This window comes from Pogona vitticeps, chromosome 1 (genome assembly GCF_051106095.1).
Source record: "Pogona vitticeps strain Pit_001003342236 chromosome 1, PviZW2.1, whole genome shotgun sequence".
NCBI classification, from domain to species: Eukaryota; Metazoa; Chordata; class Lepidosauria; order Squamata; family Agamidae; genus Pogona; species Pogona vitticeps.
In genome coordinates, this window is record NC_135783.1 from 230,321,499 (window position 1) to 230,345,412 (window position 23,914).

The following is a 23,914-nucleotide window of genomic DNA, read 5'->3' on the forward strand; positions in this document are numbered from 1 at the left end:
CGCTGTCCGCCCGGGATGGGCGGCGCCGTCGTGGTTCTTTTCTCGCTCCGGCGGCGAAGAATCGAAAGCGAAAGTTTCCTCCCCGCTCTCGGCCAAGCGCGCGCCATGGCCGGACGGCTCTCTCCGCTCCGGGTGCGAGTCTGCTCGTCGGACAAGGTCGAGACGGTGAAAATCAAGCTGGAGAAACACTTCCAGTCGGCGAAGGGATCCGGGGGTGGCGAGTGCCGAGTGGAAGTTCAGGATCGTGAGCTGGGCGTCTACGCGGTGTGGTTCCAGTCCGAGGAAGGTGACCGACCGACTGGGCAAGGGTGCGGGCTGGACTGGGATGGGATGGGATGGGATGGGATGGGCGGCGGACGGGACTCCGAGCCCTGGCGCGCCTGGCGCCCGACTCGTTCTTGAAACGTCGCCTTCGCTTTTCCTTCCCCAGGGGTTTTGGATTCAGGGCTTGACACCATCACCCCCCCCCTGCCCCACCCGGGGAAACTTCCTTGGTTTCTCAACGCACGCATGACGAGCAAAATCTTAGCAGCTGAAGTAAGGCTTTCCGTTTCGATTTCCCTGCCGGTGACCTGTTGGATTCGTGTCTGCTCCAAGACGTGTCGAGGCCCGAGAGTCGTGCCAAGGGAAAAAAAAATGACTGACAGGCCCGTTTGGGTTCGTGCTTGGGCCTGGCCTCACTTCGGGAAGGCTTTGTAGCACGAGGGGAAAAAATGAATTCAGGCTGTTTTAAAGCAGGCATTGCCTCTGCGCAGGTGCACCGTCAGTGGCTCATCGCAAGTGGTTTGCTGGCCCTTTCGGGAGTTGCAAATGAAGGGCGTGTGAACTTCGTTACTTCTATTTAGCCTTGTTTTAAAAGGAACCAACCTGGTTCTAGCATATCCCGTCTACCATGCCCTTTATTAAAATTATAATTTATATAAAAACCAGAAACAAAGGAAATGGCAATGCCACTCCAGTATCTTTGCCAAGAATACCCCATGAACAGTTGTCCAATTACTTTCCTCTTTTTCAAATATTTATAAAACCATTATTTTAGAGCACACAGCTACATTTAGCTTACTTATTTCATTTATTGAAAACCAAGTTGCCAAAATTTCAATATATTCTGACATTTCCACCGCATATGAAAATAAGTTCCGACTTTCTGGCACTCTCTTCCACATCTTGAAATAATTACCATCTACAGTACTTCATTTAATTTCAATGGAAATAAGTGCCATCTCCAAACTAACTTAAATATTTTCCTTTCATCCTTACTGACATAGATTTTAATTTTTTTAATATTTCCATATATGTTTCCAAGCACTAATACTTACTGTATTTCTTTTTGCAAATTTTCATAATGATTTAAACCAGGGGTCTCAAACTCAATTTACCTGGGGGCCGCTGGAGGCAGAGTCTGGGTGAGGCTGGGCTGCATCAGATTTTCTGCCAAGCGGAGCAAGAGCCCAAGGAAGCTGCCCAGGAGTTTCCTTAGCCCAGCTGGGGCTCCGAGGAGGAGGAGGAGGGGCTTGCGAGCCCTCGTCGCTGGCCACAACCCCCTCCGGCTCCTTCTTCACTACCACCACCATCACCACCAGCAGGATGAAGAAGCGGAGGAGGGAGCGCCAGCAACCGCCTAGCTGGGGGGGAGGAGGGCACGACATTTAAAAAAACCCTCACAGAATCGCTTTGCCAAAGGAGAAAAGCCCCCATCGGTACCCGGGAAATTAAACAGAACGGGGCGGCCTCCCCCACAGGTGTTTGCAGGTTCGTGTGTGTGTGTGTGTGTGCGTGCGCGCGCACGCACACACGCACACACACACACACACACACACACACACACACACACACACACACACACACACGGAAGTCCAGCAACCTTCCTCTGAAGGCCCCCCTCAAAAAAAGGCACACTCAGCAGCAGCAGCTGCCCCCACCACGACAGAGGAGCGAACTTTGTGAGGCAAGCACAGGCAGCCTCCAGAGCTGAGGTGGCTGAAGCAGGATGAAGAGGAGGAGGAGGAGGAGGAAGCACCGCCGGGTGCTGAGGCGGCCACTGGCTGGGCTGGTGCTGGGGGTGCTGAGAGAGAAAGAGAGCTAGAAGGTCGCTTCCCTGGAAGAGGTGGTGTTGGAGGTGCTTTTCGAGGACAGGCTGGGAGTGAGCTCCACTCTCAGGCATCACGCGGCAGCGGCTCAGGCGCTTGGGAAAAAGGGATGGCAGCGCACCTCACTCGCTGGCTCTCCCTCAAGACAGCGCCTCCTGCACCCTCCATCCGGAACTGCAGCCTGCCAGCCAGCACAGGCGGGCTGGCTGGCAGGCTGCAGTTCCAGATGGAGGGTGCAAGAGGCGCTGTCTTGGGAGAGAGCTGGTGAGCAAAGCAAGGCTTTTTAAACTCTTGACAGCAGAGGACGTGTGGGCGCTTTGGGGGGTGCAGGCAAGGCGGGGGCTGCAAACTATCATCCGGGGGCCGCATGTTTGAGACCCCTAATTTAAATGATTCCTCCTGATCTTCTGCTTCAATGATATATATTAGAAATTTTAGTTACTATACTTTTCACTGTGTTGTTTTCACCTTCACTTTCCTTTTGTAACATAATTCCTTCATATTTTATAAGTTCTCTACATTTACCAGGTTTTTTTGCCTGGATTGTTATTCATTGCTGTAGTTGAATAACATTGTTTATCCATACCTGACACTTTTATTTGCTCTTTATTCTTTATTTTTTAAGTTCTTTATTCTAATAATTTGCCTCTTTATTCATAAATCCTCACTTACTCCTTTTAGGTTTCTTGGGAATTTCTCCAACTCTGTCTCCAGATGCAATATTTATTACAAACTAATAGCATATTTTTAAAGAAGGGATTTTCTATATATTTACCCTATTTTATTTTGTATACAGAGAATATTTGCAGAGTTCAAATGCAATTATTTTTTCCATATTGAACCACCTTATTCTGTTGCACTCAGATATAATTTCTGGCATATGTCTTAATTGACTGACTATATGGTAGAGACTTAAATTGGGAAGATACAACCCTCTAATGATTTAGCCATCTCCTCTAATTAATCTTTGACTTCTTATCTTGATTACAAAATTTATTAATCACATCTTGTCAATTCTTGAACTCTACTTTGTCAATCTTTATTGGTAGCATCAGAAATGGAAATTTTATCTTGGGTAATATCATTTTGCATGGTGTGTTTCTGCCAAACCATGATACTCCAGTGTTCCTTAAATCGTCAAACTTATTTCTTGTTACTTGTTTCAATATTTTAAAATTCCCCTTCAGTGTTTCCAAATTAGGGCCCAATCCTAACTAGCCAGGTTGGTTTAAGGCTGATTGAACCAGACTGAGGCCAGTTGCTACTATGTTGCATCTAAACACTTCCCAGCTCAGGAAAAAAAGGACTTCAGTTGCGAAACGAAAAAATCCCATTGAAACGCATTGAAAACCCGTTCAATGCGTTCCAATGGGCTGAAAAACTCACCGTCCAGCAAAGATCCTCCATGCGGCGGTCATTTTCAGTGCCTGTAAAGCGAGGAATCCGTCCAAGAAGACAGCGGGGGGGGGGGATTTTGAAAGCCGGCGGCCATTTTAAAAGCCAACGATCAGCTGTTTGCTGATCGTTGTAAAGCGAAAAATCAGTTCCCGAATCAGGGAACCGATTATCGCTAAGCGAAATTTCCCCATTTAAACCATCGTTTTGTGATCGCATAAACGTCAACGTAATGCGGATTCATCGTAGAGTGGGGTAATCGTCCAGCGGGGCATGACTGTAGCAATGTCCAATTGGTAGTAATTGACTGATCTAAAAGAAGGGTACAGCCCTGAGGCCACATGCAGCTACATGTGGTTGTTTTTGTAGAAATAAATATTTTCTGGGCTGCTCTTTTTCTTACAAAAAGCAGCAAACGGAAACTTCTGGATGACTTCAGGAGAGGTGATACATCTTTTAAATAGGTCCTAATCCCCTGCACTGTACAATAAAACATTTTCTCATAATAATTTTTCAAAACAGCAAGTAGATTTCCATACCCTTCCAGTTTCTTTCCACTGTTCCCCTTCTTTTTGTTTGGTGGTCTGTGCAGAAAGCTGGTCTCTACAGCTGGAGAGGTTGCCTGCCCTTGTTGTAAGGCATTCATAAATTCTAACTCTCATCAAGCCTTGCCAGCTTAGCTAAGGGAGAGGAATGATGGGAAGTGGAATCCAGTAACATCAGGTGGGTGCAGTATCTCCATCCATGTTTTTAACCAGAAATCAGGAAAACTCTAGTCTCCCGGATGCTGTTTGAATTGCATCTCCCACATTCTTTATCGTTAACAATGTTCCCTAGGGCTGCTGAGAGTTATACTCCAATAAGAACTGGAAGGCCGTGTGTTCCTCAGCCTTTCTCTAAACAAAGTAGTGCCATGTAACTTTTCTGTTTGATCCTCTTGGAAGTGTAATAACCACTACAGAACATCAGTGAGTTTCACTGTAATGGTTCTAGGAATATCAGCACCATTTACTGTTGACCAAATATATCCTTTTTGTGTGTGGCTGTTTTGAGGGTGCACCGTAAGAGCTACCCTTACTTAGAAACATAATACATTAAATAACTGGAGCAATGAATAGCTTGTGTGTTCCTATACTTCTAGATATTGCTTTGCCCGCCTGGCTTTTCCCCACCTCACCAAGCAGCTGACCACCATGATGCCCACTCAGCTGATGAGTGGCTGGCTGTGTGGGGAGGCAGGGAAGATTCTTCCACAATTGGTGCAACAACAGCAACAACAGAGCCAACTGCTGCACAATGAATGGGGAGTAGACTAGCCAGTTCTGGAGGAGGGGAAAGAATGGGCCTCTGTGGCATCTATGATGTCCTTATTCTTACTAATGAATGTCTTTTTTTCCCCAAATTGTTTTAGTGAAGAACCGTGTGAAGGCACATAAACCCCATTCCATAGAGATTGGAGGGAAGATCCTAGACATACATATCTTGGCAGATTCTGAAACTGTGCTGGATCATGAGGCAAAATCATTTACAAACAGTGTCCTACGTTCTACTGCAAAGTCGTCTTCTGCTTCAAGCACCTTGTCATTTCAAAGTGGTCTTGAAAAGAAACATGGAAAATATGCCAGTGATCTCAATAGTATTACAAGAAAGGTAAGACTCCAGTGTTGCCCAGTCCAGAAGTGTTTAGAACTCTTGAATCAAATTCCTTTTTCTAATACTGCATAATATGAACTTCCTGGAATTGTTGAGATACTTTGAGTTTTCAAAATTAAGGTTAAGTAAATTTCCTATCACTACCTGTTGACAAGATTGATTTTTTAAAAATTAAAAGATTTTTTTAAAAATTTAAAGCTTTTTAAGGTAAAGGTAAAGGTTCCCCTTGACATTTAGTCCACTCATGTCCGATTCTAGGGGGCGGTGCTCATTCCTGTTTCCAAGCCATAGAGCCAGCGTTTGTCCGTAGACAATTTCCATGGTCATGTGGCCAATACAACTAGACACAGAACGCCGTTACCTTCCCACCGAGGTGGTACCTGTTTATCTGCTTGCATTTACATGCTTTCGAATTGCTAGGTTGGCAGGAGCTGGGAGAAGCGACGGGAGATCACGCTGTTGCATGGATTCAGTCTTATGACTGCTGGTCTTCCAACCTTGCAGCACAGATGCTTCTGTGGTTTAACCTGCAGTTTTAAATGATTGTTAATTAAATAAAAAAGCTTTACATTATGATACTTTTAATTTCAAATATATTGTAGCCCAAAGGTGGCATTATGGAATAGGGATTACATATTTTTGTTTTCTATTATCAGACAGTGTATTAAACCAGTCTTTCTTTAGAAATTTTGGAAATAGATTGCAACAGTTCTTGGACTGGAATGTCAATTTCATAGTGTTCCATAGGCCTCTGTGTGGATTGTTCAGGGATTAACCTTTCTATCTTTCGAAGTACTTAGTAATCAGTCTAGGACAGCACTTTTCTTCTTAATAAGACATAATTTTGGGAATTCTTTGAAGCATTCTTAATCTCCATGATTGCTTTCAGTAGTTTCCTTGATTGAGTCTGTGGAGGATTTTTACAGATTAAGCCAGTCTGGGAAAGGAGATTGCAGAAATAAGTATTAGAATTATATTAATGATAAAGAAAGGTTACTTACCTGTAACTCTGGTTCTTCGAGTGGTCCTCTGTGAATTCACACTAATGGGTTAAATCTGCACTTGTGCAGAGGCCTCGGAATATTCTAGAGCTTAAAGTAACACTTTTGGCTCCGCCCCCCAGGACCTCATGGTCCGCCCATCCTAACAGTTACCTCAGTTCCCCAAATTCCGCTGCTGCTCTAAGGTGAGACAGCCATGACGGAAAGAGGGGAGGACGGGCGGGACGTGTGAATTCACAGAGGACCACTCGAAGAACCAGAGTTACAGGTAAGTAACCTTTCTTTCTTCTTCGTGGCCTCTGTGAATGCACACTAATGGGTGATTAGCAAGCTTGCCTCTGATAGGAGGAGGGACGTCACGGCAAAACAGCAGACAGGACCGCGCGTCCAAAAATGACATCCTCCTTGGCCCGCAGATTCAGGCAATAGTGAAAGATGAAGGCTGACGGAGTGGGCCAAATGTCAGCTGTGCAGGTGTCTGACAACGGGACACCCTTGAGGAAAAGCTGTAGAAGTAGCCAAAGTTCCGGTAAAGTGAGCGTTCACCGGGCACAGGTGATTAGACTTGCGGGGGAAAAAACAGTCCTGCAAACATAGAACGATAATGCTCTGCGAACATCTAGCAGGTGAAGAGACCTCTCTACATCTGTAGGCAGTTAGGAAAGAAAGTGGGCAGACTGATAGGCGGCCGAACATGAAACTCAGTAGAAACTTTAGGTATGAAGGAGACATCTGGGAAGAGTATAACTTTGTCCAGGTGGCAAAGTAGGAAGGGAGGATCCACCTGAAGTGCTACTGGAAGTAACTGCAACTAAGAAATAACCTTGAAAGTCAACAAACGTCCAGCAATTGTGGTCAGTGGCTCAAACGATGAATGCGAGAGGCACTCAGGACAGTGTGAAGAGTCCACTGTGGTATAGACTGGCCCCGTGGAGGGTAAAGGTTTGCCGTACCATGGGAAAACCTCTTCATTTAGGGTAGCGAGTAGTAATTTTGGTAAATGCCAGCCAATTGCAGAAATAGAATTGATTGGTAGAGGACTTCCTGGAGTGTGATAATATGGAGTTTATTGAGGAGGAATTCTCCACGCCATGAGGTGAAGAGCTTGTAGACCTGGACGGTACGTTTTCCCTTGATTCTGGGTCAGAAGATGAGGAATAGACGGGGGTCTCAGGGAGCCTGACGACCTTGTCAGCAGTGTTGTGAACCACAGCCGTATGGGTCAGTATGGAGCTATGAGGATCACGGTGGCATTGTCATGTCATATCTTCACTATTATGCACAGTAGGAGAGGTATTGGAGGGAACATGTACATGAAGCAGCCCTTCCAGGGCACCATGGGAGTTTACCCCTAGTCCAGGCCGTGAAAGATAGATGGCACACTAGCTGTTCACCTCAATTGCAAGGGCATCTATGGCAGGGAGGAACAAAAAAAAAATGTCTTGCAGATTCTGATGAATGTGCAATGGTCCAGAGATCACTCGTGTACTTGGTATGTTCGCCTGCTCAGATGGTCTGCCCATGTGAAGTCCTGGGCAGAGATGTGCACAGCAGACAGAAAGATGTGGAATTCTAGACACTACTCCCAAAACTGAACAGTCAGGTACAGTAGAGAAAGAGAATGGGTGCCTCCCTGTTTGTTGATGTAGTACATTGCTGTCGCATTATCCGTAGTAACTTGGACAGCCATGCCTAGGTTGAGAGTTAGGAGCGCCTGAAATGCTTTGAAGATGGCCAGCAATTCCAGATTTTTTTAAAAAGAGAAAGTTTTACTTCACTGACCAGGTGTCGTAGATATGAAGACTGGTACAGTGGGGTCCCCATCCGACCAGACTGGAGTCTGTCGTGATTCTTGAGGTAGGTAGGAGTGGAGCAAACAGTCTTTCCAGGGCCAAGTCTTCTGGGTTGATTACCAGCAGGGTTGGTGTGCAAGCTCATGAGTAATCTGGAGGCATATGTAGGGCGTATTTTTCATGGGGTTAAACAGGGCAGATGCCAGGCCTGTAGGGACTGCCTCTTGAGCCTCGCGGGCTTTATGACAGATGTGGTGGAAATCATGAGTCCCCGAAGATTTTGGGCCTGATGGGCTGTGATCCAAGACAACGGAGGGGAGCGACATATCAGGGAACAAATTTAGACCATGCCATTCTGGGAAAGGAAAAGCTCTTGCCGGCCAAGATTCCAATACGGCCCCTATGTGAATACTCGAGGCGCTGTCGAGAGCTGAATGGCAAGGCGCTGAACTCTAAAATGGGCCTTCCTAGAGAGAATGGAGGTATTCGCAATGATCACTTCTGATGGAGATGTGGGAGCAGGCGTCACTCAAGTCTATCAAAGTAAACCAATCTCCTTGTCGAATTAGTGGAAGGATATGTTCCAAGGTCACCATGCAAAAACGGCGCTGGCTGATGAAGAAAAATCAGGTCCTTTAGGTCTAAAATGGGGCATAGTGATCTGCCCCCACCTGGAGTGGCAGGAGATATGTCTGATTTTCCAAAAAGGATCTTTACCTTGTCTCATAGAGTGGTAGAAGAGTGAGTGTAAATCACCCGCTGAGCCGGTGTATCCCAAAACTCTATGGTGTACCCATAGGTGACAATGGAAAGAGCCCAGGCATCCGAGGTGATGTGGGTCCATGCAGAAAGAAGGGAGCAAGCATACTGAACATGTGACGCAGAATCGAGCGGTGGTAAGTGGGAGGGAGTCACAGTGTCTGTTGGATTTTTTTGTCAACTTCCTATAGGAATGGTGGGGATGGTCGCGTTGATTGGATTGTGGTACTGAGCCAACTGTTGAGGGAGATATCTTCGTTGAGAAGTATAAGGTCTGTATACACTATAAGAGTACTGATGCATCAATGGGAATTTTTGAGATCTATAAGGCTGAACGTTGTACGACCATGCTGTTTTCCTCATTCTTTGAAGGCCATCTAGGGATCGAATAACCTAGAGCCATCAAAGAGCAAGTCCCCTATTCCAAATCTGACATAATCAGAAATGTTGGCTGACCTTAGCCAATCGTGTCTTTGCAAGGTTACCCCAGTCATGAGTTGTTTGGAGGTGGCCTCGATAATGTGATGCGCTATCACACTCTCTTGCTGAGTGAGGGACATGGCGTCTTAATGGAGAGCAAGCCCTTTCAGATTAAATGCTGCTGGGGCTGCCTGAAGAGAGGGTAGTGCACAGTTAGAGAGGTTGATATGGTAGGCGCCCATAGCTGCCATGTAGATGAGCTTTCTAACCTCCTCGCTGCTCGGTGTGGTAGTAGATCTCGAGCGTGATCTGGCTTGTGTGGCGTCCACATCCACATAAGGAGGAGGATGCCTAGTTAAAAATCTGTATTGGTACCATAGGTCTTGTACAGATTTTCTACAAGCCTGGACATTTTAGGGACAGAGAAGGGCTTTTCCCAGGTCTACTGAAGCAAGCAGAATAAAGATGGGATAAGGGACAAGCACAGGGAAGGCACTGATTCCTCATCAATATCTGCATAAACCTTATCAGACTCTGTTTGAAGTTGATGTACTGTTAAATCAAGAGCCTTATCGATTCTCTGTATCATGTTAGAACATGAATGAAATTCGGAAATGATGGATGGAGGAAAGCCATCACAAATATCAGTCTGGCAGGGTCAGGTTAGGAGTGGTCTGGTGCCATGGAGTCGGAAGATTCAGAGTCAGAGTCATGGGAAGTAGAAGAAAGTGGAGCATCAGAAGTGAAAAAGGACTTCTGGTTTCTTTTTCAGTATCCTTCCTCATATCATCAGTATTCAGTATCTTCCTTAAGAATACTTCCTCAGTACCAGGCGTTTCTTATGGGCATATATTGTTTTAGTCTTCCCCTTGGTACCGTGGCATGGTACCGGCATGTTTTAACCTCCTGGTACCAGCAAGTTTTAGCCTTCCGCTTGGTACCAAGGCATGGTACCAGCGTGTTTTAACCTCCTGGTACCAGCAAGTTTTAGCCTTCCGCTTGGTACCAAGGCATGGTACCAGCATGTTTTGACCTCCTGGTACCAGCCTGTTTTAACCTTCCGCTTGGTACCAAGGCATGGTACCAGCATGTTTTAATCCCCTGGTACCAGCAAGTTTTAGCCTTCCGCTTGGTACTAAGGCATGGTACCAGCATGTTTTAACCTCCTGGTACCAGCCTGTTTTAACCTTCCGCTTGGTACCAAGGCATGGTACCAGCATGTTTTAATCCCCTGGTACCAGCATGTTTTAACCTCCTGGTACCAGCCTGTTTTAACCTTCCGCTTGGTACCAAGGCATGGTACCAGCATGTTTTAATCCCCTGGTACCAGCATGTTTTAGCCTTCCGCTTGGTACCAAGGCATGGTACCAGCATGTTTTGACCTCCTGGTACCAGCATGTTTTAGCCTTCTGCTTGGTACCAAGGCATGGTACCAGCATGTTTTAACCTCCTGTACCAGGGAGGCTTCATGGTACCATCTTTTCTTATGTCTTTTGGTATCAGGAGATGATCTTTTTCTTCGGTACCGGAGCCCGCGAGAGTATCGGGACCTGGGAGGTCCATCGATGTTCGGGCATCTCCAGTAACGGAGGTTCCCTCGGTACCGATCGGTGCCTCTTCCTCCTGATATCAGGGAAGGATGGTACCGGCAATGTCGAACTCTCATTGGAGGATTCCGATGAGGACTCGGAGGACTCGGAGGATGAAGTTTCTGCAGCAAGGCTGTATAGCAGACGCGGATAATACAGCTTTTGCATTTGCTGCCTCCAACGTCTCAAATAGCTCTTAGAGAGCTTGAGCGGTTGCAAGTCCTCTTTAGGCGCATGCTCTTTAGCTTCATTGGGGCGAAGATGTCGAGCCCCGTGGGGTGAGACCTTTGGTCCCGAGTGGCTCGGAGACCGGGAATCTCTAAAAGATGGCGCGAAATGCTTTGTTTTCGCCTTCTTGCTTTTCGCAAGTCCTCTTTAGGCGCATGCTTCTTCGCTTTATTGGGGCGAAAATGTCGAGCCCCGTGGGGTGAGACCTTCGGTCCCGAGTGGCTCGGAGACCGGGAATCTCTAAAGATGGCGCCAAATGCTTCGCTTTCACCTTCTTGTTTTTCGGAGAGGATGTTGCAGGGATAATTCCGGAGTAGGAGGAAGCGGGACCGACGACGGCGGTGAAGATGGAGGCGAAGAGCCCTAGGAAAGAAACTCAACAGGAGACTGAGGAATGAGGACAGGCAAGGACTGGTGGCAGGCTAGGAATAGCCGAAGAATGAGGGGTTGGTGGTTATAAAACTAAGGGTTTGGCCTTAGTTTTAGAGGCTTTACTTTTTTCCCTAGGTTATATATGAGGTAAAAGGTCGGGTTCTGCAGACGCAGAGGCCGCTTCGATGCATACACAAAGATTTTTGTGCGACTCTCCAAGGCAATGCAGCTTTTAAAAGTAACCCTGGGAGATGAGGAAGCCTTGGAGGCCTGGGAACAGTCCAAGGGGGGGGGGGAAGGGGGGGAAGGGAGGGGGAAAGAGGGAAAACCCTCGCAAAGGGCCAAAATGGACACCTCCCCTCCTAAATAATAAAGTCTTTGTACTTTCCTTAATGAAGAATCGAACAGGAGCCAAATATTTTCCAAGAATTTCCAATAATTTCACGGAGCTCTAGCCAGGAGACCTAACTGCAGCAGCGGAAAAAATGGAACTGAGGTAACTGTTAGGATGGGCGGACCATGAGGTCCTGGGGGGCGGAGCCAAAAGTGTTACTTTAAGCTCTAGAATATTCCGAGGCCTCTGCACAAGTGCAGATTTAACCCATTAGTGTGCATTCACAGAGGCCACGAAGAAGAACCTTAGAACTACAAAACTGGAAGGGACCCTATGCATCATGGAGTCCAGCTTCTGTCAGGGAGGCACAGTGGGGAATCGAACTCCCAGTCTCTGGTTCTTCAGCCAGATACCTAAACCAGTGAGCTATCTAGCAAGCATGATTACACATTTTTCTGCAAAATATTTGCATGATTTTAGCTATTTTAACCAATGTGATTTAAATTAAATCCACCCTAACCAAGGGCAGGCCTTCTGTGAGAGAGGACCTCAAGTGAAGGGGCATTGGGGATAGTGAATGCTGGTGCTATGTTCCCCCCGTGCATCTGCCCCAGCAGAGCCTGCATTTCTCTGGAGAGAGATTCCAGGCAACTCTCCAGAGTCAACTGCTTTCACCCAGTTGGCAAGAGACATGGAGTCAGCTGCACCAGAGGCTGGCTTTTTTTCTTTTCTCTCTTGAATGCCTAGCTCAGAGTAGGAAAAGAAGGCAGCTCCAGAAACAAGAGTTGACACCACGAAGGAACTCTGGTGTGAGACAGGTGGGGAACTCAAGGCTGATGCAGAATAAAAATACAGTGGTGCCTCACTTAACGGGCACCCCATTTAATGACGAATCCGCATAGCGATTAAGTTTTTGCGATCGCAAAAGCGATCGCATTGCGATGATTTAGATGGAAAAAAATCGCTTACCAGGCAGCGGAAATGGCGGCTGTATGGAGGACTTTCACTTAAAGGTGAGTTTTTTTGCCCATAGGAACGCATAAAACGGGTTTTAATGCATTCCTATGGGCTTTTTTATTTCGCATAGCGACGAATCCGTATAGCGACGATTTTGGCTGCACGGATTATCATCGCTATGCGCGGCATCACTGTAATGCTTTTTTTTTAAGCGCTGAAAGAATTTTATACATGTATCTGAGGGGCAAATTAGACAACCCACTTACTACATTTTCTGGCCGAGGTCCTAAACTGCAGTGATCATGCTTTGTTCTTAATATAATATAGAAGTATGATTGTTGAGACACCTGTCTGAGGAAATCCTGCTGTGACATTGGAAATGGAGTTAATTACTGGGGACATGGATTCCCTTTGATTAATATCTGACTCTCAGGGATCCTTTCGACCATCACAGGATCATAGACCTCTGCCTTTTATCCTGAGTTGTTCGGATGCCTGGCTTATTTTCCCAGCCCCACCTGGGCATAAGCTCTGGAGTGAATTAGGGCTTTTTGCTCACAAGGCGCCTCATCCTCATTCCTCTTCTTATAATAGAGGGCAGTACAATGATGCTACTTCATGCTGAAAGAAAATGGCTTGGCTAAGTCTGTGGGACGTGGTGGTGCTGCGGGCTAAACCGGAGAATCCTGTGCTGCAGGGTCAGAAGACCAGCAGATCGTAAGATCAAATCCACGCGACGGAGTGAGCACCCGTCGCTTGTCCCAGCTCCCGCCAACCTAGCAGTTCAAAAGCATGCAAATGCAAGTAGATTAATAGGGACCACCTCGGTTGGAAGGTAACAGCGTTCCGTGTCTAAGTTGCACTGGCCATGTGACTACACAATATTGTCTTCGGACAAAACGCTGGCTCTATGGCTTGGAAACAGGGATGAGCACCACCCCCTAGAGTCGAGCATGACTGGACAAAAATTGTCAAGGGGAACCTTTACCTTTACCTTTTTAAGTCTGCCTTACGAACTCATGGTGTGGACCAGGGACATCCATGCATTTAACCACTTCACTGTGTTTGCTCAATTTGGCTTGTACTCTTTTTTTTCCTTCTCAGATCTTTGTTGATGTATCTGCCACTTTGAATGTGGATTTGCTTTCAAAAGAGCAAAGGGATCGGGTGATCACCATGTGGCCTGCCATAAAAATAGACTCACGCTCAGATTCACGTGGCATAGAAAAAGTGTCAGGAGACTTTGGCGATATTCAAAAGTTACACTCTCATTTTGAGAAGCTCCTCACAAGTTCTCATTGCAATGGCCGTGAATTTTTGCCGCCTAAAAAGCAAGACAGTTTGGAAGATATGGATGTGGATATGGAAGGCCCAAAAGAAGAAAGCCAGGATGATCTAGATAAAGTGTATAATATGGAAGTGCCTTCAGGGATTCTTGAGTATTTCCGCCAGGCCTGCAAGGAACAGATTGATGAACTAACACAGAAGTTTAAAATAACGTTTACTTTTAAGGATCACGACAATGGGATGAGTTCTGTACGATTTACTGCTCTTGGGACTCCAGACTCCATTGAGAAAGCTCAGCAGACTTTTATCACGGCTTTTCAGAAAGTAGCAACGTATGTAAGACAGGAAATTATTCCTTTCACTGACAGCCTCCATTTTGCTAAGGCACAGGATCTCTTACGTGACCAGCATAAAAGTCTCCTGGTTAAAACTGATGGAAATCGCTTAATTCTCCGTGGCCCAGCAAAGGAGATTTCAGCTGCTAAAAGTGACATAGAAAAAATAAAAGCGGGGAACATGGATGAAAAAAATGACACCCAGTTTTCAGAAAGTCACATTGAAGTCGATGCTGATGTATTTGAATTCCTGAAACCAGAGTTAGAAAAACATATTCAAGCTATAAACCAAAAATACGAGACTGTGATGGTGAGCAAGCCCTGTCCGCAAAATGAGAAACAACGCATCGTTTTTAAGCCCAAAAAGTCTGCAAGCGTGGATGGGTCTTCTGAAGCTTACCAGGATTTTGTCCACTTTTACCAGAAGGCTTTAGGACAAACCAGAGAAAAAGCCATTACTCCAGAACTTTCAGAGACTCAGAAAAAAATGCTGAATCAGTTTTTTTCACACTTACTATCAGAAAATCGTAAAGTATTGCTGCAGAAAAAAGGAGAGACGGTCTTCATACGTGGTGTGCCGGAGCAAGTATGCAAAACTGAGAGAGACATCATGAGATTCTTGCACACTTGCCCCGTGAATCCTTCTGTAAAAAGTGTTGGGATGCCCACATACCCTTCCAGTGCTCCATCTGCTTCAGGTGCATCCTCTGAACAAAGCCTTGGTGGCAAAATGCATTCGCTTCCTTCCCAGGAGCAATCAAGCGTAAAGGCAACAGCAGGTGATCAAGAGGAGCAGTGCTCCATCTGCATGGACGAATTCCATGACAAAGAGGAACTGCCCAAATGTAAGCATGCATTTTGTAGGGCGTGCCTTAAAGAGGCAATGAAACATAAGCCCGCCTGCCCCGTGTGCAACACGTTCTACGGGAAGATACAAGGAAATCAACCACCAGGGAAAATGAATGTCGACAAAACAAGACACTCACTTCCTGGCCATCATGGATATGGTACTATCTGTATTACCTACTCCATAGCTGATGGTGTTCAAACTGTAAGTTAAGCTGAAGCATGACTTTTTACAAGCGTAATTAGTAAATTTGAGTTGTCTGATTATTTATCAGTGAAAAGTGATTTCACTTGGGAATGTAAAGTAGGAAAGCTAGACTCCTTCACTAACTTCTAGATTTTACACAAAGAAGATGTGGAGGCCAGATGTGCAGTGATCTGCATTTAAGTCTCCTTGAAATGAATGGTGCTTAGGGTTCAAGATTAAGTGGTCCTTAATTGTTCCACAGTCTTTAAAATGCTCAACTTGGACTACAATACCTAACCCTATACAATTGTTTTAGGTCCGCATAGATTCATTGAATCTGTTTGTGTCCAAGAGCAAAGCACATCTGAATTATCTGTACATTTTTGCCCAATAAGGGAACAAGCAGCTCCTGAACAAGGGGGAAGGAATCACTTTGGATCTGGAAAATGTGATCCTGTTGGGGCTTATCCAGAATGAGGAAGGGAAGTGGAAGCTGTATTGGCCCCTTAAAATGAAAATAAAAGTTTATATGTCTCATGAAATGGAACCTAGTCTACAGGAGTTTATGTGGTAATACATTTGATATTGTTTTACGCTGCCAAAAGGCTCTTTGTTTTTGCTGTTGCAAAGGAGCTTTTCTCTCCCCCAGGAAAATTCTTAGCGCAGCTTTCTTTTCCCCAAAGATAAGGAAAAAGCTTATTCTAGCAAAATGTTGCAAGGAGGGTATCTGCCAGTTAGAAAGACTAGTGGGAAAGAGCCAAAAAGAGGGTGCACCTTTCAGTTGTGCAGTTCCTCCACAATTGTATTAATGGTTTGTAACCTGCTTTAAATGCATCATCTTGTAATTTCCCAAGCACATGTATGCTTACATGCCTATGGGGGTGTTCCCACTTTTTCCTTAGTACAGTGGTGCCTCTCTTAATGGTGATAATCCATTCCAGGAAAATCGGCGTTAAGCAAAAACATCGTAAAGCGGGGAAAAAAACCATTGAAACCCCTTCAATGTGTTCCAATGGGGTCAGAACTCACCGTCCAGTGAAGATCCTCCATAGGGCAGCCGTTTTCGCTGCCTGTCTTGCGAGGAATCCGTCCCAGAAAACAGTGGGGAGACATTTTGTTTACCTGGAGGCCATTTTGAAACCGCCGATCAGCTCTTTTAAAATCGCCGTTTTGCAAAGAATCAGTTCCTGAAGTAGGGAACTAATCATCACAAAGCGAAAAAAAAACATTTAGACCATCGTTTTGCGACCACAATTGCGATCACAAAAAGATTGTCGTAATGCAGTTTTGTCGTAATGCAGAGCAATTGTAAAGCGAGGCACCACTGTAGTTGAATGGCTTGTCTCACCTAAGCATCGTTTTTTGCTGAATGAAGGAGCAGCTTTTGAAGGGGAGTCAACAGGAACCTTTCTCTTCAGTGGAGACCAGCCTCTGCATTCTGCCATGTTATACTACAGTTTAGCAACATGGACTGAATTAGTATGATTGTTAGCTAGTCATAAAATGCAGCAATCAAAAAAAGTGGAGATGAGGGGGAGGAAAAAGATCTTGAATCCTTATGTATGCTCCCTTCAAATATAGATGAAGTATCTTTGAAGACAGCACACCATTGTTGTATCTTTACAAACCTTTTTACTCTGTTACCTGTTAATGGGGTCAAAAGGAACATTTTAAAAGTATATGAAATATTGATTGATGTGGATAGAGATTTCTCTCTCATATTATCTATCTATTTATTTATTTATTTTAATAGATCTCTATCCCGTCCATCTAGACCAAGGGTCTACTCTGGGCGGTTTACAAATTTAAAAACCAAAGAGTCCATGATGGCGAATCATAAATAATCAAGATATGACCGTTAAGATATGGCCGTAGGGAAAACCTGTCCAAATAGCCAGGTTTTAAGTTTATTCCTGAAGACACCCAGAGCGGGAGCAATGTGAATCTCCACAGGTAAATTGTTCCAGAGGTGAGGGGCCACTGCTGAGAAGGCCCAGTTCCTCGTTCTTTCCTTCCGGACCTCCCTCGGCGTGAGGCCCCTCAGTTGCCGGACCTGGCTAGAATGAGTAACTCTGGCAGAACTGGGTGGGAGAAGGTGCTCTGCCAGAATTGGGGGTCATGCCCAAAGAAATTGATGGGCCATGTGTTTAGGACAAAATTAAATTATCAAACTTACTACTAAAAGATATGGAGTTTACATGACTTTAAAGAAGGATTGCATACATTCTTGGATGGAGATGGAACTAAGGAGCAGGTGCTGGATGCTCTGTTTCCAATTTGATTCACAGGACACGGCTCACACCTGGGGAGCAAAAACATCAGCACTCCTTCAAAACAGGCAGGTGTCAGCAAACACTTGAGGATTGGAGAAGTGTAAACCTTTAGCAGAAGGCATTCAAGGAGTGAGAGGAATCTCCAGAGCAGACCAGTGAGGACTGGGTGTCCTCGCGAAGGTAAACTGGGAAACTGTCCATGTTAGGCTTTGCTCAGAAGCCTTACCAGGAGCTTTCCATTTCTCATGGTTGCAAGTAGGAGGCTGGGTTATATGGATAGAGAGAATGTGCTTTTTATCCTGCAATTCATAAGGCTCTTCCTACCAAAGCATAATATATTGTTTATTTTAATATCCTTTCCCTTTATAAACCAGGCTAACCATCCAAATCCTGGAAGAAGATTCAGGGGAACCGTTAGGACAGCATTTTTACCAGATAACAAAGAAGGACGAGAAATTTTAAGGCTGCTTCAACAGGCTTTTGACCAAAAATTGATCTTCACCGTGGGCCAGTCTCGTACTACGGGTGTAACGGATGTGGTCACCTGGAATGACATTCACCACAAAACATCCACCATTGGAGGCCCAGAGAAGTGCGTATCGTTTTTGTTTTGTTTGCAGAGGATATATAACATGACTTTCTCAGTATCATCCACTTTTAATGTTTATTTTTAATGTGAACTCATTAAAGCTTTTAAGGGCTTTTAGAAGCCATTTCAGTGGAACGGTTGCTGTTTTGAACAAAGCCGAGAGAGCGGACATCTCCGTGAAAGTATCTCATATATTTCACCATTATTGTCACAGGTTCTCACTTTGCAACAATCAAAACTGTGCAAGATCAGACAGACCTGCTCTGTGACAGGTTACATTCCCCAGACCTAAGAATAATATTTAATGGTGCTCCTTTTCTTAGGGTCAGGAATTCTTATTCTAAAAAATATAAGATGAGTTGCAGAGGCTACTTGGGATGATTTGGGATGTTTTCTCCTTCCCAGACACCTTGGGCCTCATCCCACTTTCTTCAGAAATCCTGAGAAAATTTCTGGGTGACACTTGTGACTGTAGCAGGGAGGAAGAAATGGAAAGTTTATTTTCCATGAACTTTCTTAAGTTAATTTACCTGAAGATCCAGTTCCTGTGGCTTGAATTGAGATTATCCTGCCCTGGGGTGACATGCCATGAACTGAATTCAGCTCTCTCCAGCCAGTGGGAAAAGGGGAGACAGTCTTTGACAGTCCCCTCTTACATCCCCCCCCTGCTTTTCTGGAGAGTTTCCTAATCTTCCAGAACAGATTTGAGGAGGGAGGGGTCTAGGGAGGGGGGAATGGTAAAGATCTTCTCCTTCCCTGTTCAGCCACCTGAAAAGTACGTAGCACCAGATGAAAAGCGATCCATGGATGGGAGGAACCTTTCTGTCTGTGAAGCAGTATGTGGTTCTGTACCCATGTCTGCCAAGCAGCCTTTTAAAGCTTTAAAAGTGATCTCTTGAAAAGCAGCACAAAACTTTTGCATTTTTTGAGAAATGTTGAAACCAGCTGAGGGCAAACAAAAGTGTCTACGGGCTTTTTCAGATGCATGTGATCTAAAGAACCGTAAAGATGAACAATTTTGAAAAATGATCAAGTCATCTCCTGGCCTCATAAGTCATTAGACTTCATCCAGCTTTCGAGTGATGGGGTGGTGGTGGTGGTGGTTCTTCTGCTTCATTTATGTGTGTGTTTTGCTTTTGGGTGTCTTTGGAAGGATGCTGGATGATAGGAGCCACCGTGGTACCAACTTTTTCACTTTTCCTCCTTCTTTGGTTTTCTTCTATTAAACTGGGTTGGTTTCAAAATACAGTGTTGAAAAAAAATTCTCCTTTAAAAATATCCAGTTACATGATACTTGAGTGAAATTTATTGTATGCCAGCATCTTTTCACTGAAGGAGACTCCTTTTATTCCTCTCTCTTCTAGTTTTGGCTACCCTGATCCTGATTATCTGAAACGAGTTCGAGAAGAACTGAAGGCAAAAGGAATTGAATGAGTGTTCTTTTACCGGTCCAGAATCTGTACCTGTCCAATGACACAACACATCATATTGCATATTGATGAAAATGTTCAAAACATTAGAAGTAGTTTTTATACATTCTGCTTTTCCACTGCAAAACTTAGAACTGCAGAACGACAGTGCTATGCTTGCTCAACAACAGTGCTATACTTAAGGGTGCAAAGGTGTGATGGGATCTTCTTATAACTGAACTAGTGGCTCAAAAAACATTAACTAGGACAGGGTGGGAGAGCCATGGCTGTTCGAGATGCTGTTGGACTCCAGAGTGGCCTATATTTGGGTGGTGAAAGTGAGAGTGTAATTAAATCTGGAGAGCTTCACTACTCACACAAAATAACCCCTGCTGGTTTCAGCAGAAATTAATTTTCCAAAGTTTTGTTGAACTCAGCGGAGCTTCATTCTAAACAAACTCATATGCGATCATGTAAGTGCTAGTGCTCTCTCCCAGCTTGGAAAATAAATCTGTATTTCAGTTAATTTTGTTGGTTTGCCAAATTAGGCTCTCTAATGCTTACTCACTCACATATGTATTTCACTGGCTGTGCAAATGCACAGTGAAAGGCATCCTCATGTCAGACTATGATCTTATAGTTGGTTATAAATAATTACAAAATCCTATCATGTATATTTTAATTTGGATCATAGTCTGGTACTCGTCTGGTGAGAGGAGTCTGGCATATCCATGGCCTTGCTGGGACAGTAGTAAGATGTGATTCATTTGGCCTGCCTAGTGTTTTCCCATGCATACAGTCCAGTTGTGTGATAGTGGCATTGGAAGGAACGACGTGGTCCTACCAAATCTTAGGAGTTGTTCTTGCTTGTCATACTTTTGTGACACAAAGGTCCAGCAATGAAAAAAATGTACGAAGGGTTGCTGTAGGTTAATAGAATAATGCAGGTCATATGATGGGAAAGACTTGACTTCATAAATAATATCACATGTTACTAAAGAATGGTTACTTCTGAACTCCAGTATGGATAAATTTCCAGGACATGTGACCTGGAAATTCTGTGACAAGTTAGAGATTGTCACCTAGCAACCTTCCAGATGTAGTTGAAATGCAGTTCCCATTATCGCTGGCTAGTAAATGATGGCAAGAATGATGGGAGTTGTACTCCAGCATCTGGAAGGCCAGAAATCACCTCTACCACTTTTATATGGAGCTCTACACATGAATGGGAGTTGGGCATAACCCCACCCTTCTACTTTTGATGCAACTTCCACGGCAGTGATTCCCAGTCTTGGATCCCAGATGTTCGTAGATTATGTCTCCCAGAAATTCTGGCAGTAGTGAAGTCTTCTGGGAATTTTACTCCAAGAATATCTGAGGACCCACGATTAGGAACCACTGTTCTTGAGCAATGTTGAAATTCCATTAATCAATTGTGCAGGTGGGGAGATGAGAGTCTGGATTATTTTTCTGTTTCCTTCCCAAATGATGGGTAGGATTTAATCTCTGTTGAATAGGCTACTTAACACTCTGTTATATTAGAGTTTTGTTATGTAATATAAAGTTTTTCAGATTTTTTTGTTCTTTGCAGTTTGTCCCTTAATTTGGCCTTTGACACTCTTGACAATATTCTGTCACAAATTATTAAATCTGAAATGTGTCCACCAATGCTGATGGGACCATACTCCGATGTCATCCTCTTTAAACCTGCAGCATCTTGAACGTATGGTGGTGTGGTAATGTTTCTTTCTTTCTTTGCCACTAGTTTGAGTATTACTCTGATATAACTTAACCCTGATTTCATGTAATGTATTTTGTTGAATTGCTTATGCTGTTTCTTATTTGGCTTGATGGATCAGTGATCCAGTATTCAATATATTCATTGCTAGATTGTGAAGTAGGACTGAAAGGAAATAAAATAGTGGATTATAGTGATATAGTACATCTCTGTTTTCTTCATAAGGGTAAAATGTGGATAGATGCTGTGACAACCCCAGACCTACTGGGAGATGCCACAGTTTCACTAAGCTGCCACCAACCATTCCCTGTAAGGAGTCACACAGACCAGGAATGGATTTTTAACAAATAAAGGAATAAGGTTTATTTAAAGAACACACAGGGAAAATAAAATGATCAAGTGAATAAGATACAGTAACGTGGCTTAGTCTCAATCATACATACACCAGTTTGGTTCACTCAGAACACTTTTAAATAAAGCACAGACCCTGAACCTATCAGTTCTGGCTACCCATAAAGAACCTGAACCTATCAGGTAGGTACTGACTGACACACAGTAGTACCCTGTCTGACACACAGACTCCCACACCAGCTTCTTCTCTCAGCTTCTTTTCCCCCAACTTCTGAACTTCTCCACACAGGCTTCACATATATATACAGTACAGCCCCTCCTCCTGATGTCCCGCCTTCCACTCCCCATAGGATGGAACTTTCCCTCCAAACCCATGACAGACAGGTAACATCAGTGCTGTATGTAACACCTCCCCTCTTTATAAGTTGTTTTGTAGGGGGAAAGCTAACGTGCTTTTCTCCAAAAAACAACCTGAATCCAAAACATACAAAAACAGTTATACATTAACATACAATACCATACTTACTTATACTTACACTCTAAGTTAAACATTTACCATTTACAATACATCAATTTACCTTTATTCATACAAACCAAGTTCAAAAAACAGGTACATTTAACCTTTAGTCATCAAAATATATACATAGTCCATGTTTCTTTCGCCGTCTTCATTCTTCGGGTCTTCTTGACAAGGCGTCAGCAACACAGTTCACTGACCCTCTGACCACCTTCACTTCAAAGTTATAGTCTTGCAGATTTAAAGCCCACCTCATAAGTTTACTATTGTGGGTTTTCATTGTCTTTAACCATTGCAGTGGTGAATGGTCAGTGCACAGAGTAAAATGTCTTCCCCAGATGTAAGGCTTGGCCTTCTGGATCGCGTAGACTATGGCCAGGCACTCCTTTTCCACGGTTGCCAAATGTCTCTCACCTTTCTGGAGTTTCCTACTCAGGTAGGACACTGGATGCTGGTCACCATTTTCATCCTCCTGGCAAAGAACTGCTCCTACCCCGCTGTTAGAAGCATCGGTGTAGATGATGAACTCCCGGTCGAAGTCTGGAGCACGCAGCACTGGATAGTTGATGAGGGCCTCCTTCAACCTCCGGAACGCCTCCTCACAGTCGCTGGTCCACGGGATGCGGTCATCAGTCTTCTTCCTCGTCCGATCGGTCAGCGGAGTCGCTATCTCGCTAAACCTCGGGATGAACTTTCTGTAGTAGCCCACCAACCCAAGAAATGATTTGACTTTTTTCTTGGTGTTGGGTCTAGGCCAATCACGAACTGCTTCTATCTTGGCCTCTAGGGGTTTTATCACTCCTCCCCCTACTATGTGACCCAAGCACTTTACTTCTGGGCTACCCAGCTGCAGTTTGTTCTTTTTGCAGGGCCTAGGCCAAAGCACTTCCTCCCCTGGGTTAAAGTGCCTCTCCCCGGCTTTCTGGTCATCCCAAGCTTTCTTTCTGACCTTTTGAGCTTGCAGGGTCTCTGCTGCTAGCTCTAGGTTTCTCTTTAGGTCATTCCTTAAAGAGTCTATGTATGTCACAACGTCTTGTGGGTCATCCTGGGTGATCTGCTCCCAATTTTGTTTGATCAAATCAAGGGGCCCTTTCACCCTTCTCCCAAATAAAAGTTCAAACGGACTGAACCCGGTACTGGCTTGTGGCACTGATCGATAAGCAAACAAAAGGGATTGCAGCTTCTGGTCCCAATTGTTTGGATTCTCTGCCAAGTAAGCCCTAATCATGCACATCAGAGTCCCATTGAACTTTTCTGTTAACCCATTACTTTCAGGGTGATAGGCAGTGGTTTCCTTGTGCTTAATTCCACAGATTTGCCATAAGCGTTTCATGCGCTTCGATGTGAACGATGCGCCCAAATCTGTGATTATTTCTGAGGCAAATCCCATCCTGGACATATACCCCACCAAGGCATCTGCCACTGTGTTAGTTTCAATGTTAGTCAAGGGTATGGCTTCAGGGTACCTCGTGGCATGGTCCACAATGGTGAGAATGAACCTGTTCCCCCTCTTTGTGGCCTTGGGCAAAGGTCCCACAATATCCACCCCTATGCATTTGAACGGAGTGTCAATCACAGGCAAAGGGCACAACTTTGCTTTGGTCCTGTCACGATTATTCCCCTGCCGCTGACACACATCACATTTTTTACAGAACTGCCTGATCTGCTTCCCTATGTCAGGCCAGTAAAAATTCTGTGTGATTCTCTGCTGTGTCTTGTTCACCCCTAAGTGCGCAGCAAACATGTCAGAGTGCCCCCTTTGTAAGATCATGGGGCGATACTTTTCAGGTA

At 44.7% G+C, this 23,914-nt stretch overlaps 1 protein-coding gene across 1 annotated transcript; it reads left to right on the top strand.

The window, feature by feature from the left end:
- DTX3L (deltex E3 ubiquitin ligase 3L) lies at positions 1-21,452 on the top strand. The gene is made up of 5 exons (XM_020779573.3): positions 1-286; positions 4,897-5,135; positions 13,696-15,264; positions 17,894-18,111; positions 19,473-21,452. The coding sequence occupies exons 1-5, from the start codon at positions 16-18 to the stop codon at positions 19,540-19,542; spliced, it is 2,367 nt and encodes a 788-aa protein (XP_020635232.3). The 5' UTR covers positions 1-15; the 3' UTR covers positions 19,543-21,452.
- Positions 21,453-23,914: the final 2,462 nt, after the last annotated feature.

Coding starts and splice junctions, on each gene's coding strand:
- DTX3L (XM_020779573.3), top strand. CDS start 16: ATGGGCGGCGCCGTCGTGGTTCTTTTCTCGCTCCGGCGGCGAAGAATC. Junction 5,136..13,695: donor TCAATAGTATTACAAGAAAG/GTAAGACTCCAG, acceptor TTTCCTTCTCAG/ATCTTTGTTGATGTATCTGC. Junction 18,112..19,472: donor ACCATTGGAGGCCCAGAGAA/GTGCGTATCGTT, acceptor TCTCTCTTCTAG/TTTTGGCTACCCTGATCCTG.